The sequence below is a fragment of the Candoia aspera genome, chromosome 4 (assembly GCF_035149785.1).
Source record: "Candoia aspera isolate rCanAsp1 chromosome 4, rCanAsp1.hap2, whole genome shotgun sequence".
NCBI lineage: Eukaryota > Metazoa > Chordata > Lepidosauria > Squamata > Boidae > Candoia > Candoia aspera.
Window position 1 is genome coordinate 93,781,250 of NC_086156.1, and position 17,291 is coordinate 93,798,540.

Consider the following 17,291-nt stretch of genomic DNA (forward strand, 5'->3'; position numbering starts at 1 on the left):
GGTTGAGGGGTTTCATTAGAGACTAATAATAAAAGTAAGAGTTAGAGGACTGGGTAGATTGAAGGCTCTGAACTTACAGTAATTTAAAGGGTAGACAAACAGCACCTATGAGCACAATATATCTACCAACACTCTAAATAGCATATGGGACACCTTGAAATTCAAAGAAACATTATTTTAAAAATTACTGAAATATCATTAAATCTCTCAATCCTGAGCAATATTTCCCAAAATGTTACTATTGTGTGAGATTTCAGACATTGTTTGGGAGAGGACACCTTCAGAATCAATCCAAGGTGCGTTGTTCTGTTTTCTTCTCCAATATACTGTATGAAAATGTGTAGTGGAACATTGTTTAAGACACAATAAGTATCTGAATAGTTGCTTTTTAGGAAAAGACACTTCAGCAGGAAGCTGGGTTATCATTTGAAATCAGAAATATGGATATTCGTTGTATGCTGTATTTTTTTTGCTAACAGAGTAGGCAAAATATATAAAAATGAGAAGCAGCACAAATACCCATTTTTAATGATGCACGATAATAAGTTGTATGGATTTCTGAATGTATGCAGTGTTGTATCTGTTTATGACTTTATCAAACATTCCTTGGGTTTGTAACTGGATTTATATTTCCTTAAAGTAAGTCATGCTGAACACAGTGGACCTCACTTCTGTATAGAATTGCACTGTAGTCTGTTATAAATCATTTGCATTCAGTGGTGCTGCCAGGTGTGAGATCCTAGGAAATATGTTCCCTGGGTCTCGCACACCTGCTCCTGAGAGCATCATCTTTCTTCCTCCTGCCCAGTTCATCCTTCTAATACTTTCTTTTCCTTTCCCCTTCCTCCCCTTTTATTCATTGTTCCATTCCTCTTCTTATCAGACTGGTAATTAATAAACTGTCCAGGTGGCAGTTAGTGGACTTGCATTAGGTAGTCTAGCCCTATCAGCCCCATTACTCACATGGCGATTTCAGTGAGCATCCAAAACTGGACAGAGCAGATAATTGAAATTTTTCCTAATAATCTTGCACATACTTCACTTACTCTGTATTGAATCCCAATAAAAATCAGATGGCTCAGAGAAGCTCCATCTTCCCCACCAGAAAGAATCTTTCTGAGATCTTCCGCAGCTAGTCCCTGGAGGATCTGACCAATATATCTCCACAGTCATAAGATCAAAACAATTCTCATTGAAGTGGTAAAAGGGTGGCTGGGCTGTACCACTTTAGACCACATGTTAAGAATCATATGGTGCACTGTTCACAGAAACAGAATAAAATAAAGATACCTGGCATATAAAATTCTAGTCTTCCAATTTTCTAAAAGGAAGGACTATTTTTGTTTACCGTGGAGAAGCAGTCAGTTCTAAGAGCCACTTTTTCAGTTAGAAATGGTACAGGCCAAGTAATGTTTGTCATCTCCGTGAAAAATAAGCCTGTTACTCACAGGAACTAGGTCATTCATAGGAACTAGTTTTCCAAGTGGGCTTTGTATAGACTTTTGCCCTTCCTTGTGACCAGAAGAAACAAGCTAAATAATACAAGTATGGCCAATTTATTGATCTTTAAAGCATAGAATGTACATAGGCTCAGTGGATTTCTTTTAGGGTGGTGTGATGCTTGTTGCTCATTTTTCACGGCACACTAAAATTCTGCCTTATGCTACCACCCACTTTGTTGGTCCTGTCTATATCTCTTTGCTCTGTTATCAGCTCTAGCTTTTCATCTTTACAGGAACTGTCAATTCAAATCACCTTGCATCAGGAAACTATGCAGAAATTGCTTTCAGAGCCGCATCTGCTGGAGCTCCAGCGCCATGGAGGCTCCTTGCTGGCACGGCTACCTCCACTGGGGCCCTGCAGGTGAGGAGCAGAGTTGGAGGACAACACTACACTAGTACAGATGCCCTTTGCCTCCCTTTCTAAAACATTTCACAATCCTGTTGGTTATGCAAGGTATATAAAATAGCATCACCAACTGTGGATAAAAAAAACCACAACACTTAAGTACTCTTCAATGTTGTACAATGAGCTCTCCTGTGCATTGAATTTGTATAATAAAGTGATATGTTAATGTCTCAGGAGGTGATTGTATATTGCTGCTTTGTGTGTGGGGTGGAATAACATAGTTTGGCAGCTTGCCATTGTAATGAAAACAATTTCCATTAGTTATGTGGGTATAGCCACCATAGTAAGTGGGCTGAAGTACTAATTACATTTTATCTTAATATTTGTCCCCTACTTCTTCTCTGTTGTAGGTTATATTTCCTTTGTCCTCTTGCTTCTCTCCTTAAAAGGGCAGTCTCACAAAAAATATTTTCCTTTGAAAAACAAGTATATATGTTTAGAAAGTCCATTAAGAAGGCATTATATGCATTGGTAGGTAACCAATATAGTTTGTAGAGCATAAGAATGGAGGTGGAGAGGCAACAACATTTGTCTTGTTTTAAGCCAGCAAAGAAACAACAAAACACCCTTGTAAGCAGCCCAGACCCCCAGCCCAGGAACATGTTGAGTTCAAGGCCAGTTCCCTCTCCTCTGCCTTTGTTCTTCATAGATAGGAAGATATGAAGAATTACTTAGATAATGCTTGATAGATGTTTATCTAAACTATTCTGAAAACATTCTTCTCACATTTACCCTTTAAAACACAAGCAGTGGGCAATCGGTGCCCCCCACTAGCTATTGATGAACTGCAGTTCCTAGGACCCATTGGTGACTCTGGTGGGAACTGCTGGGAACTGTAGTTTGGCAGCACTTGGAGATAAATTCATTATGTCCAAGTAGGTCCTCCCTGGAATTAACCTGGCCCTGTTGAGTAAATGATCTCTTTACTTGGTGCTACCCCAAAGTAATATTTTCCCCCTATCTTGTAGTATGCAAGCTGTGGCTGCCACAAGACTCTACCAAGAGGTGGATGAAGCCCTCCATGGACTTGTTCAGCTCAGCAACCGGTGTCTGGAGGTTTTGCAGCAGGAGAAAAAAAACACACGGGTAATTAATTTCTGAGATTTGTTTCTGTAGGAAGAGTTGGCTGTAGTAAATGTCATCTGCTGCTCTGGAAAATTGAGCAAAGGAAATAATTAGCTCTTTCCCTGAAGTTTGTCCTCAATACAGGAGCTTAAAATAATGAAGCCAGGCAGATATTCTCACCAAATGTAATGGACAAATCCTAGGTTCATAGCTTTCATTTCTTTTTTCTTTTTTTTTTACTTTGGTAATCCACTCACTAGCAGTCAAGACTTATGACTTCCTGAAATCATGAGCCTTCTTGCTAGGGATTGTTGAATGAGATGAATGGCTGCAGAGGCCATCGCTTCAAAAGCATAATTTTCTTTATGCTCCAGATGAGTGGGAGTTAAAGCAGCTCTGAGGAGCTGGGAGTTGGCTGAGAAAAAAGGCTATGTAGGAGTTGTTGAATGAAGACAGGTATTTCCAGTGATGTGCAGAGATGCCAGAATGGGGGAGTGTATTGAATTTCTCCATCTTCCTCAAAAGCTGAAACAGGTGGGCAATCTTTAAGTCAGCCTTTCCAAATCTGAGCCATTGCTGAGAATCCTGGAAAATGCAGCCCACAGAGCTGGAAGGCACCTGCTTCGAGAGAGGACATCTTAAATATTTCAGTGGATCAGTAGAGCGGCTATAAGAGGCAGTGAAGAGAACTCCTGGGATTGTCCAAGGTTGTCATTTTCTTTTTCCTCTACTCTCTCTCTCTCCGTAGGTTCAGCAGGAAGGCAAAACATGCCTTCAGTCTGGTGACAGCAGTGTAGAAAAGAAGAGAGAAGGGGAGAGATCAGCTGAGGGGCTAGCTGAAGAAGCGTCTTTGGAGAGGAAATTGTTACAAAACCCCAGATCTTCAGGCAAGACACAGGTCACACCAGAAGACAGTTCCGTTCCCCGAGCCCGCGCATGCAGCATCAGTGCTTCCTCCTCACCTAAGCATGGCTGGGAGCTGGGGGCCAAGTTTGGCTCCTCTTGCAGTTTAACTTCCCTCTTCCAGCCACTTGCCAGCCCCATGGCCTCCCCTTGTTGTTCTCCTGCCCGAAACAATGCTCTAGGCAGTAGGAAGAAGAGGCAGGGGCCTCTCACCACTCCCAAAACCCCCGTATCTCCAGTTACCCAGCTGGCATTACGAGCCTTGAGTGATCCGGGTCGCCCTAGAGTGCATATACGTGGCCTGGAGGTGAGCAGCCGGGAACTGGCAGACAGGAGCTGTTCTCCCCGTGAACATGTGCTGCTGGGGCGCAGCAGGACTCACGTTGCTGAAGCACCCTGGGGGGCCACACCTCGCCTGGAAAGAAGGCGTTGCCTTGGGTGAGTAAGGGGGCAAGAGAATGGGGGAGAGTTTGTAGCTATCATTTGCTTAGCTGTTCCACAACAGGATGGTAGGATTAAGAAGTTGTTGGTTGCCTGAAGGCTCCATGTTTATAAAGTCCTAGATCTACAAGTAGGTTTGGCTCAAGACATTCTGGTACTAGAGCAGAAACTCTAAATGGCTTCTTCCATTCAGGACTTGTTCTCTGTCATCTTAGACTGCAGAACATGTAATAATGGCTTTTAAGTTGCAGGGAACAAGGTATGGATTGAACATTAGGAAAACCTCTCAGACAGTAAGAGCAATTCCGCAGTGGAACCAATTATCCTGAGAGCTTCCCTGTGCTGGATGTTCTCAGACAGAGACTGGATAGATATCTGTCGGGGAAGTTTTAACTGGATTCCTGCACTGAGCACTGGCATTGGACTTGATGGGCTAAATGGTTCCTTCCACTTCAATAAGAACGCCACTTTGCTGTTTCCAGGCTTTGGGTATTGTATCCCGCTCTAGGCACCACACTTTAAGAAACAGACACTGGAACAGGTTCAGAGAAGAGCAATGAGGTTAATCAGGGGAGTACCAAGAAAGTCTTACGATGAGAGATTAAAGGAACTGGAAATGTTTAGCCTTGAGAAGGGTACGGGGGAGAGTAGAGTAGCATTACTTGGAAGGGTGTCACACCAAAGAAAATTAAGACCTACTCTCCACCATTCCTGAAAGCAGGATACCAAATGATGAATTCAAGTTATACGAAGGCAGATCCCAATTGATTGTTAGAGAAAAACTACCTAGTAGAGCAGTTCAACAGCAGGACCAGTTGCCCAGAGAAACGGTGGGTTCCCCTTTACTGGATGTGTTCAAGCAAAGGCTAGACAGCCGTCTTTCTGGGGCGCTTTAATTTGGATTCTAGCATTAAGCAGGAGGTTGGACTTCATGGCCTACGTGGTTTCTTCCGCCTCTGTTGCTCTGTCACTCACACGGGGCCTAGTCCTCTAAGAAATTACCCTAGAAAAAATCCATTGTCATAGAATTGGTTATTAACAAATATTTTGATGAAGCTTGCTCAGCAAAGTTGATGCTATGCTGTGCTCGAGAGACAAGATAAGCTGTCTTTCATTCTGCCAGCTCTGTGGTGGCCAAAATCTGTTACTAGTAGCTAATCTGCTAGCGCAGTGGTCAGCCACATCGTAACATAATAAACATTTTACTATTGTTTGTTCTATTTTCTGGAATTTTTTGTGTTCCTATTCTGTGTTAGGACTGTACATGTTTAGAAAATTATTGGTGAAAACAGCACCTCTCTGCTATTCATTAAAGCAGCTAGTTGCTTTTTAGGTTTCTACACAAGCCTAAAAAAATACGCTACTACCTTAATGAGCTGACTCATTACAGTTAATGCTAATCTTAAAGCAACTATATCTTTTTTTTTTTCAGCCTGGCACGGAAATATGAAAAACGATGAGCTGCTTTAATGAATAGCAGAGAGGTATTATAGTTGTGCAAGGTCTGAAGCATCCTCTTTGAATGCACTGCTCTGTTATGTGTGTCCTTTGATTATATCCCAATGTAATCAAAATGCATACATGAATGCATTTTAAATTTTGCATAGTGCCTGGAGGAACACGGTATGACAGGTGATATATGAATATTTTAAACAAATAAAATAACCGGGAGGCACCTTGAACATCCAGAATCACACCCAATGAAAATAAAATTATATATTGATAGAGATGTAATATGGTTCAAAATACTGATTGCACAAGATTTTTTGGTGGGGGAGGAACAGTCTGGGACCAGAACCAGTTGATAACCCTTGTGCTGATGCTCTCTTGCCAGATGTAACATTCCTCACTTGACAGGTTGGCTCTCACCAGATGGTTCAGGCATGGCCAAGTGACTTTATATGTGACCATTCCTCCCTCTTTCTCCCTAGGGTCCAACAGCAGCTTTTGGTTGAGTTGCTGGAGTGTGAGCGGGAGTATGTGGGTGCCCTTACCCAGCCCCTCTCTCTGTCTCAGGAGCCCGGGGGACAGGCCTCGACAGCTGAGTTAAGGTGCCTGGGCAATGCCCTCCAGGCCACGCGGGACCGGCTGCTGGCCTTCCATTCCAGCTGCCTCCTGAGCGAGTTGGAAGGATGCATGAGCCACCCATCACGTGCTGGCAGCTGCTTCCTGCACCACGTGAGTGCTTCCTTCCCTCAGCTGCTACTCCACCTGCTGCATGCTGGGGCCCATTTCCCGTGTCGGAATTCCACCCCCTTCTTTCCTTCCTTTCTCACCCATCCACTGACAAAGCTTCCTTAACCACATCTGTCCCTTGGTTCTGAAAGGCTTTTTTTTCCTTTATGTTCTGGCATATGTGAAGTAGCAGCAGAGCAAAGATTTCCTCTGAGCATGTAGGATTGCCTTTTGCTCAACCACTCTAGCTTAAGAGTCTATCAGTGTGATAGCAACGTTTTAGGGAAGAGGGCATAGCTTCCAAATAGCTTTTGTGTTCAGCATCATTCTTTTAGAAATAAGCCATATTGATTTATTTGTTAATTTATATCCCACCTTTGTTCAGGAGCTGAAAATAAGGAACTTAGCATTCTTTCCTCCCATTTTTTCCACAACAACCACTCCCGATGGTAGGTTGGACTGAGAGAGAGTGATTCATTCAAAGTCACCCAATGAACTTCAGTAGCTGAGGGTGGACCTGATGCCAGTCCAGTACATCACACTGGCTTTCAAAATGTCCATACCTAAGTCTTTAACAGTAGGTAAAATCTCCTTTGAGTAGAGCATGACTCCTGTTAACATCATGGCCATGGCCATGCAAGGTTGTTGTTTTTTTTTCAGGCAACAGTACGTAAGTGGTTTGCCAGTGCCACAACCCTCGACTGTCATTGCTCTCTCAACTTCTTCCTTCTCTGTTTCTTTGTGTTTAACCTTTGATAGGGATACCAGATCTGGGTTGCAAAGCTCCAGACAACCACTAGATGGTTGCAAAGAGGTACAGAAGATTCTCTCCTTGCTGTCATTTAGTGGCCATCTTGATTTTTGCATCCAAGATATAGTAGCCCCAGTCTTTGGTTGCTTGCTGTATCCAGAGGATGCTGCTTGGATAAATCTGTCTCTAATTGGTAAGAGTAAACAACCTCAGTCTTCAATATAGCAGCAGGACAGATAGCTACTATTTCTGGAGATATATCAGTCTGGTTCACAGTAGATGCAGGGCTGTCCACCTTTAAGAAGCTAGGCAAAAGCTCCCTCCTCACTTAAAGCTTGGGGCTCCTACCTTTGTTTTTTTAAAGGCTATGCAGAAAGCAAAATAATGGCCAAACTGCCTTTCCTTCTGGTCAGTTGTTTGGAAATGTCTCTTTTGCATCAGAGCACTGCCCTTCTGTTTTGTCAGAACTATGCTTATTCTTTGCTCTTGTGTTCTCCATGAACCTGTGTTCCTGAGCCATTACAGGAAACCTTCGCCTTCATGCCTGCTACACAATTTTTGCTTCTCTCCATTAATTAAAAAAACGCTCTTTCCTTCACAGAGCTGTCACCTTATCAAAATGTTCTGTTTTCTCCTGAGCCTTTAAAAGTCTGATAATGCACATCATCAGGACAAGCTTTACTTAACATGGAAATAAATTGATAAGGAATGTTAATTCCTTAATTAATGCATGGAATTCAAAAGCAGCAAGGCTTACAAGAAAGAGATGGCAATTCTGTCTTTTGAGCTTGCCTGGAGGTAAAATTTATCCTGTTAAAAAGTATGGAGGGAAGAAAGGCAAAGACAAGCATAAACTGTCCCACAGGCTGGAGAGAAGAGGATTTTGCTCTGTTCCAGTAGCCAGTTTTCCTGGAATTTGCCTGACTTGCTCCACTGATGAATGAAGGAGTCTCTTTCTCTCTCTCTTTCCTACCTTCAGAGAGAGGAGCTTCAACTGTATGCAACCTATGCCAAAGATCACCACAAATTCCAGGCTGCCCTGGCTTTGCTTCGAAGTACTAGCAAGGTAAATGAGCTGTGGCCACGTGGCAGGCAGGGGTGGAATTTCCCATTTGATCTTGGGAGGCAGGATGAATTGCTCAACTGCAAAAGGAACTGCTTCTGCTCATAAGAGTTCCTTTTTCACTCATTGGATCAGGTGTACCTGAGGTTGGTATACTTACTGTTGCATTGAGAGTATGTATGTATGTATGTATGTATGTATGTATGTATGTATGTATGTATGTATGAATGTATCTATCTATCTATCTATCTATCTATCTATCTATCTATCTATCTATCTATCTATCTATCTATCTATCTATCAAATTTTGCCACCACCCATCTCCCCCCAAAGGGGGGAGAGTATGATGTACAGCATGCTGGCCATCCAAAACAAGCTTGGCTTTGCAGCATTTGTATATTTTCATTCACTGTAGGGATCAGGATTACGGGATTTCCAGGAAGGGGTGGCAGAAGGGACAGCAACTGAGTGCCATGGCTCTGGCTTTTCGTCCTAACTATCTGCCTTTACCCTCTCCTTCCTGCAGAAAGGCCTGATGGAGCCACGTGAAGATGGGCAAACAGCATACGCTTTGCAGGTGCCTCTGGAGCAGCTGGAGCGGTACCAGCGCTTCCTGGGTGAGCTGCTACACGAATGTGAGCTCGAGCAGGGGCCTGACCGCCAAGCCCTGCAGGAGGCCCAGCAACTGCTGGAGGCCCAGGAGCAGCGAGGCAGAGACCTGCTGGCCGCAGAGCAGATCCGGGGCTGCGAGGTGAGCGCATGGGCGCTCCCATCGTACGGTGCTGCATCTTCCCTGCTGCTTGCTGTGCATGTGCTGTTTCCTCCAATGCCGCTTGTCCTAAACCCATCAGATTAATCTTCTTCTCTGATATTTGCAAAGCTCTGGGCTGTTGCCAAACTCTGATCTTCCTGAACTGTGCAAAGCTCTGAATACTCAGAGCAAACACAAATTGTGAGCAGACTGGGGGAACTGACGGCCTCCACTCTTCTGAGGACTGGAGGGAAGGGCAGCCTTAGTTTCACGAGTGTGCCTACTCCTTTGCAGATGAAACTGTCAGAACAAGGGCCATTACTGCAGCGTGGGGAGCTCACTCTGCTGTCCGGACGCCGTAAGTGCCAGCGGCACGTCTTTCTCTTTGAGCAGCTGCTACTCTTCACCAAATGTAAGGGGGCTGAGGGTGGCTTTGTCTGCAAACAGGCCTTGCAGGTAGGTAAAGTGACTCTCCTGAATAAATCCTTTCCCAGGGTTCGGGGGCTAGAGGTATAATTTGGGGCTGTTTTAATCCAGACTGATGAAATTGTTGCCTGGAATGAGATTGCCTTATTTATCTATTTCACAAATAAATATGATTTTCAAACTTGCACATGACAGACAGCTGAAAGCCACTGCAAATGCAGTGTGGAAAGAAGGATTGGGGAAAAAAAAATGTAGGGGAGGGGAAGGGATTGCTTAACTCACCTACAGCTCAACTGACATCAGGAAATAAAATTACAATTCTTGGTGAAAGATCATTCCAAGAAGAAGGGCTTCTTTTCTCCTGGACCACCTGCCTCTCAGCTTTGCATGTAGACTTACTTCCTGTTGCAGATGGTTCAACAATATTTACTCAGAGACCTAGTTCATACATTACAGTGAGCAATGTATTTAATGATAATTTACAGGTAGCCCTCACTTGACAACCACAATTGGGACCAAAATTTTGATGCTAAATGAAGTGGTCATTAAGCGAATCTGACCTGATTTCATGACCTTTTTTGCAGTGGCCGTTAAACAAATCACTGTGAGTGTTAAGTGAGCCATGTGGTCATTAAGTGAATCACGCAGTTCCCCATTGATTTTGCTTGCCAGAAGCTGGCCGGGAAGGTCGAAAATAGTGATCATGTGACCACGGGATGCTGCAATGGACATAAATGCAAACCAAGCACCCAAATCGTGATCACATGACCGCAGAGACTTTGTGACAGTCATAAATGTGAGGACCAGTTGTAAGTCAGTTTTTTCAGCACTGTCGTAAGTTCAAACCATCACTAAACAAATGGTTGTTAAGCCATTGTACTGCAAAAGTCATAACTGATTGAGGCTGTATAACAGTTAAATGAAAACCAAACTACATTGTAGCTTACTACCACCTTTTCTATTACTTCCTCTCTTTCTCTTCATGCAGACGGCTTCCATGGGTTTGACGGAGAGTGTGGGTTCTAATGGGTTACGCTTTGAGCTTTGGTTTGGACGGGGACCGGCCCGGCAGGCCTATACGTTGCAGGCAGCCTCTGCTGAGGTCAAACATCAGTGGACAAACATTATAGCCCAGCTGCTCTGGAGACAAGGTGTGAGCATGCCTGAGAGAGGATGGTCAGCTCAATAGGGGAATGTTTTGGTGAGGGGTGGGCGAGGTTCTGAAAATGTTCTCTTCTTGAAAGAAAAGGAAGTGAGGAAAAGTTATATAAAATCTATTTTGAAGTTTAACAATCATTTTATTTTTTTAAAAAAATCAGTGCGGTTTTCTAATGGTGTCATTATCTCCATAAGTTTACAGAACTACATCTGTCAGACAAAACAAATGCTACTTTCTGTGGTCCAAGGGATTTGAAGCAAAGGTGCAGTTTTGATGGTGTCATTTGATCACCAGCATCATCATGACCAGGGCTTCTGGTTGGGCCTAATCTTGATACATTCCCACTGGTTTTTTTGGATGGGGAACTTCCATTTCGAGGCAGTTGGTCACTTCAGAACTGATAAGATACAAGGAGAAAAAAGCAATAACAAGCAAACTGGAACAGACAGTGCTGTGGTGCATTAACTCTAAATAAATTTAGCCCTACTCCTTTACTATACGCATAAGATCTGCAAACAGTAAAAACTGTTGGATCAATCTCAGAACCTTTTTATCTGCAATCAGAAAGCCAAGGGTGGGGGAAATAAACACCTTGTTGTTTGGTCAATGTGAGCTTAAGATGGAGAAAGGCCAGAAAAAGGTTTGTGGTTGAAGTAATGTTTTCTGTTAGTGAGGTGGGAGAAAACTGTAGAGGGAAAGGTGTTCTCAAGGGAAGGGGTACAGAATCAAAATGCTTTGGATGTTTGTCTCTGTTTTTCTTCTTTCACTCTCTCTTCAGCTGCCCAGCCAAGTGTCTCAATGAGCTTATCCTCCTGCCCTTCTCAGCGTTTAGCTCCTCTGGGCCTTGGCCCCGGCCCCCCTCCTCCTGGCCTGTCACTGCCTGGCCACTTTGAGGAAGAGGAATGGGACTTAGATGTCAAGCCCATCCCGAGAGGTAAGATCACTGCTGTTCTCTCAACCCTCACAGAGTGGTAGTTGCTTTTGCTGGTACTTAACCGTGTTCTGTGTTCCTCTTAGCTCACACCTCAGAATCAGAGGGAGCCTCCCCGAGCCACCATGAACCACTTAGGCAGGGGAGAAGTTCACTGCCTGGCAGCAGCTCTGCTTTAGGACACCATCAGTCAGTGAGTTCATTCAGTGTTAAAATGCATTTTGGTCACAGGGTCTGTAATTGAGTTCTTTCATTAGAATCTCATGACAAAGCTTTTTCTTGACTGTATTATTTCAGGGTTTACGTGGGGAAAGGAAAATTGTGCAGGAATGGCCTTCCATTTGGAGAAGCTCTTCTTTCAAAAACATACAGAGGGAGGGTCTCAATCCAGATGTCTCATTATTATAATCAACATCCCCTAGAAGTGACACCCCTCACTCCCTGGGGAGAGATGCTTACAACTTGAAATGCTGTGAATCAGGGAAGTTGTTAGCACCTGAGTCTGCTATTATTGAGATCATTGTTAAGGTTGTAAACTGCCCTGAATGGAAGAGTGCCCCTAGGTGTTTCATAGCTGCATAACCTACGACTGCCAATTCTGTCCCTTCACAAAGTTATGAAAGACCGTCTTTCAGTTGCTGGTAACCTTGTGGCTGTTTGAACAGAATTGTATGTGTTTTGTGTGCCAAATGGTATGATTCAGCTATTCCACCCTTCCTCTCCAGGGTTCACTAGGCCATCCCTGATGGCTTCTATTTTTTTCTTTATTTGCCAGAGCTTTGGCATTGCCGGCGAACCAGTGACCCCACTCTGAGGTTGGGGCGGCCAGGTACAGCCCCCACGCCAAATTTCTCTGCCTTTGTGCAACTTCCCACCCTGTTCCTGTACCTACTCCCTGCCATCCCCATTTCCCTGAGCTGCACCACATAATATTCCCAAGAGCCTTTCTTTTAGTCTGTATTACAGGGATACTTCAGGAAGTCTGTTTCATCCCTGTTAACTAAGTGATTTTATGTCCAGGTGCTCTTCCTTTTGTGTTTCACCATCCTTTAGCTTCTCTGTCCTGTGTGCCACTGCCATGCAGTTGTCTTTATATTACTACTGTTTTTTAAATTCCTCTAATATCTATAGAGCTGGCTAACAATGGCTAACAGTGTGAGCTGAGTTTACTAGCCCTCCATCTGAATAATGAAATATATCAACCAAACTTGCAGGGTTGTTGTAACATTGTGAACAACTTGATGCCTTCCAGTATTGTAGACTACAAGTTTCATCATCTCTTGCCCTAGCCATGCTGATTGGAGCTGATGAGAGCAGAAATGGAACACATCTGCAGGACATCAAGTTAGAAAGCAATTGAGCTGAAATGCTATGAAAAAAGTGCACTATAAAGTGCTGCTTTTAAATTGCATGTTGGTTAGCGCTATATACTATTCTAAGGTTTAAAGCTCATGTTAAATTTCACAAGGCCAGGATGGATTTTAAAGATTCAAATATACACTACAGATATATGGACTGAACACTTGAGAGGGAAAAACAGGTGGCCAGAAAACGTATTTAAAACTCTTGGTGGCGTTCTAGATTCTGATCTGCTCTTGTTTCTTTTCAGCGTTGGGTGTGGAGCCTGCATCGGAAACTCTTTTCTCCAGGAAGCCATGGAAGGCAGGACTCGGTTCCTAGGGACTCTGGGAACAGGACAGTTTGAGATCCCTGCAGAAACTTGGGGAATGGGGCACAAATGGATGCTCATATCCAACAATATTGTGACTTGCTCCCACCCAGTTTCCTGATGGCTCTGCTACCACTCCACAGAAGCATCTAGATTGGTCATATCCTACTATGGGATGTCCATATCCTGCCTGATTACTACTCATTGAGTGCCTTTTCCACCATTTTCTTGGATTGTGAAATTCCTGGAGAGTTTTGGTCAAGCTGAACTACTATCAGTAGCTAGTAAGAGGGGCTACCAGGCAAGGAAGCTCAACCAAGAAACTCCCAAGTTGACCCCAATTAAAGGTTGCTGGGAAGAGGGAACTTGGTGGGCTGAATCATCTTCTACTGAGGATCAAATGTGATAATACCCAGTGTATGGATCTGTGCATTTATTGGGTGTCCTATCTCTAATCACAGCTTCAGTGTTAAGATTGATTGGTATTTTGCTCAGTCCAGTGGGTGATGAAAGGAAGAATCTGGGCTGCAGTTGTTAGGCAACTACAGCATCCATTTCCTGAACCTCCTCCAAGCTAATTCTAGAGAAAAAGGAAGAAAGAGGGCATCTGGGCTACATGGAGGGGTATATGATTGCTATAGAATATAAAGGTATCCCCATCTAAAATAGGAGACAGGTAGCTTCAGGTGAGTCACTCAAGATCAGAAGAGCAGTATGACAGTACAGGAATGATGTGGCAGTATGCATGGTGCTGTAGACCATCACAAGATAACTATTTTTCTGGGACTGTGCCATTTTAGAATGCAAAGGGGATGCTTGCCAATATAATTTTGGGATTTTGAGCTTCTTTTATTTTGCATCTTCATTTGTAAATTAATTGGCATGGCAAGGAGAGTTAAGATATCTTAGATATCTATTTTATGTTTGCTAATATTTCTGGGCAGGGAGTTTTGATGAGCAAGAATACTTGGTTAAAGGAATCCTACACCCCTAACATTCTTGCAGCCTGAAAACATATAAAAATGGTTGTTCCATGATTGTGCTGAGCATAAGGAAGAGATTCCTGCACCATACACATACATCTTTTAATTTTCTAGTTTGATTTTGAGATGAATAGATAATACCACGTGGCTTGCTTAAGGGACAAGATTTGTACAAAACCAATTCCCATGTGAAAAACTCCTTTGCAGCGTGAGTGAAAACATCAAAGACTAGAGGAGAGGGGTGGTTACTTTTCCCTGTGGCATAAGGTTTGGCTTATTTGTTGGAGCTCTGAAAAATGTCTTCCTCTAGTGAAGCTGTTTGGTTTTTTTTACGTGGTATGCTGTGATTCTGATTGTGGGAACTAATCTATGAAGAGCTAACAAATGGTGCTATATTTAGAGTTGGGCAAGGGATACCGATTTCGGGTAGTATTGTGACTCTACTAGTGGATACAGGCAATTTCTTTCTAATTTGGTAAGTTGAGTTGTTTGACATCTGTCTCTTTTTTATACGTCCTCTAGGAATTTAATGTAGGACTTTCGCTTATGCCCACGTAGAACAGGTGATAAAAATCACTGGGTTGAATCCATATTAAGATCATTGTACTTGCCTCAATGATTTTCAGTTGGAACAAAGGACAATTTAATATCAGTCATATCTATTGTGATCATACTATATTCCTTCAAAAACAAACAAAAATTGTAAGAAGATGCAAGAAGATGTAATGTAGAATATAAATCTGTAGCATTGATATAATGCACTGAGACTGAACAGTATTCGTAGACATTTGAGCATTGTCAGAAATGCCACTAAACTTATTGTGCCATATGACCTGTTCTTCCACTTTTTTAAAAAACACTGAGCTATCAGTCCCCTTCAACTAAAAGGATTGCAACAGCACATAAGTATCTTTTTTGCTATTCATTTCTATTAATGATGTGGGCCTACAGTATTTTTTCCCTTTTTGGAATAGAATTAATTCCTTTGTTTATAACCACTTTTGGATGGACTGGTGCTTGTTTATTTTTTGCCTTAACCCGCCAGCGTAAACTACAGTGCTGAAAAGCTGCTTAAACCTTGTTAAAATGGCACCAATGAGGTTTAATTCTCACCACACAGTACATGAAGTTGTAAGATGTATCAAAACTGTATGACTTGAAGGGCAACTAGATGCTTAAAACGCTGCCAACAATAAAAGAATGTATGTGTTGATTTGAAGAGCGAAAAGGACTGATGGGTGAGATGAGTACAAACTATCTCTTATAAATCATTTATATCTTCTTGCATATTCTTTTTATATGCAGTTTCTTCTTAAAAGGCCCAACACTAGGATTATCCCAGTTGTATTGTTAACTGTTTTATTTTCATTTTAAATTGCAGGCCTAGCTGACCATAGTAAGCTAAGCTAGATCAGATCTAGTTAGGAAAGTTGGATGGGAGACCACCAGGAAATAAAAGGGATATAGGTAAGACTGGGAAGTCAGAAAGGCATCCTGGAAGAAGATCACTTCTGTATTGTTGCCCTCCTCAAACCCCTAAGCAGACATTACTAGTAAGTCAATAGGAGACAAGGAAGTATTTTTTTATTGTTTATATACCCACCCATTCAATAGGACCAACATTAAGGAGGTATAATTTTCCATGAGCCATAGTCCCAATGAGAATCACCTATATCTGCAATTAGTTATAGAGAAAGTTTCCTTGGGTAGCAGTTGGAACTGTTCCCCTCAGGCTGTTTGTCCGTTCCTGTGTAATCTAGTCCCAATGACCTTTTTCCTCCCTGCCCCCCTGCTAGTATTAAAATACAAACAGCATTTTGGTTATTAACACACAATTAAGAGTAATGCCTAATTTGAGTTTTACAGTAACTCCAGTAGTGGAAGTGATTGATAGCGAACAAGGGACAGGATTCAACGTCTTTACCCCAGCTTTCCTTTTGCTGCTATAATCAGTGAAGCTGCCTCCCCCTTTCATATTTGGGCCACTCCATGCTTAAGTGGAGGGAACTGCAGCATACAGTTAACAGTATTCTCACTCTTCCTTCCCCCCTCCAAATATTTCCTGCCTGGACAAAATGGGAGAGTGAGAAATAAGGCTTTGCAGGGAGCAAAACACTTTTAACATCCAGTCATTAGTGTGTATTTAGCCCAGATTTTTGTGATGTCTGCAACTTTACATGTATACTGGTTTCAAGTTTTACATTGTATTTCAATATTATATATTGAGGAACTGATGAGGGAAGATGGGAGCTTATTTGAGGGAGATTTTGGTGGTTTTGTGGGTTGTGAAGATGGGGAATGCTTTTAAGTCTGATGCTTTAGAAAAATCAAAATGGATAAATCAGTATTGGAATGTTCAGCATTTTAGAACTTTCAGGCCCTACTTTCATGGGAAAAGTAAAATATTATGGGGATATCATGCAAATTTTAATCTATTTGAGAAGTGATTTATTGTTATTACCTACTATAAATGCAAGGCATTGTAAGTACTAAGCAGAGAGCTGATACTCCATCAGATTTACCTAACAAGATTATACTTTTTATAAAAGCATGCTGAAACAATAGTCATTTCTGTCCTTCAGCTCTAAAAGCTACTGTATTTTTTCTTCACATTATCTTGATTCTCTACCAACTTTAAATGGATTATAATTAGCCAGGCTCATTTTGTTTGTTCTCAGATTTGGGTAGTTCTGTTTTTATATACGGCTTTTACTATTACACCAACCTTCCCATCCTTTAGATTTTTCTTTCACTTGGAGGGGTCTCTAATGGAGAAAAGGCTATTTTCAGCAACTCTTTATTTGTAAGTAGTGGTTAATTTTACAAGGCTGGAATTAGGTACTCATGTGGACAGAAATCCCATTGAAATCAGTGGGACCTCTGAGTTACAAATAGGTTGTTAATGTACATAGCTATATATGCGCAGTTTTATTAAACCTGCCTTTACCCCCTCCCTCAGCAAAGCAGGGTTTTTATGCTCACACTGTCATATATCCATTTACTTGCCCTGGCTGCTGAATAGTCCCCCCTCCCCCTTTAGGGGGAACACAATGCCAAGCTGATTTG

At 42.4% G+C, this 17,291-nt stretch overlaps 1 protein-coding gene across 4 annotated transcripts in view; it reads left to right on the forward strand.

The window, feature by feature from the left end:
* The window catches only part of ARHGEF40 (Rho guanine nucleotide exchange factor 40), a 39,616-nt gene extending 22,438 nt beyond the window's left edge, over positions 1-17,178 (forward strand). The window contains exons 9-20 of one of the 4 annotated variants that reach the window (XR_010067820.1): positions 1,736-1,863; positions 2,877-2,994; positions 3,722-4,314; positions 6,249-6,495; positions 8,223-8,309; positions 8,833-9,057; positions 9,352-9,513; positions 10,472-10,634; positions 11,421-11,576; positions 11,660-11,766; positions 11,871-12,402; positions 13,183-13,227. Coding sequence is in view for 3 of the 4 variants with exons in the window: in XM_063301030.1 (XP_063157100.1) it covers positions 1,736-1,863; positions 2,877-2,994; positions 3,722-4,314; positions 6,249-6,495; positions 8,223-8,309; positions 8,833-9,057; positions 9,352-9,513; positions 10,472-10,634; positions 11,421-11,576; positions 11,660-11,766; positions 13,183-13,278 (2,082 nt within the window). In the remaining variant the exon portion in view is untranslated. Of the gene's footprint in view, positions 1-1,735; positions 1,864-2,876; positions 2,995-3,721; positions 4,315-6,248; positions 6,496-8,222; positions 8,310-8,832; positions 9,058-9,351; positions 9,514-10,471; positions 10,635-11,420; positions 11,577-11,659; positions 11,767-11,870; positions 12,403-13,182 lie in introns of all 4 variants that reach the window. The other 3 variants (XM_063301031.1, XM_063301030.1, XM_063301032.1) reach the window with 3 other exon arrangements.
* The last annotated feature ends 113 nt before the right edge of the window (positions 17,179-17,291 follow it).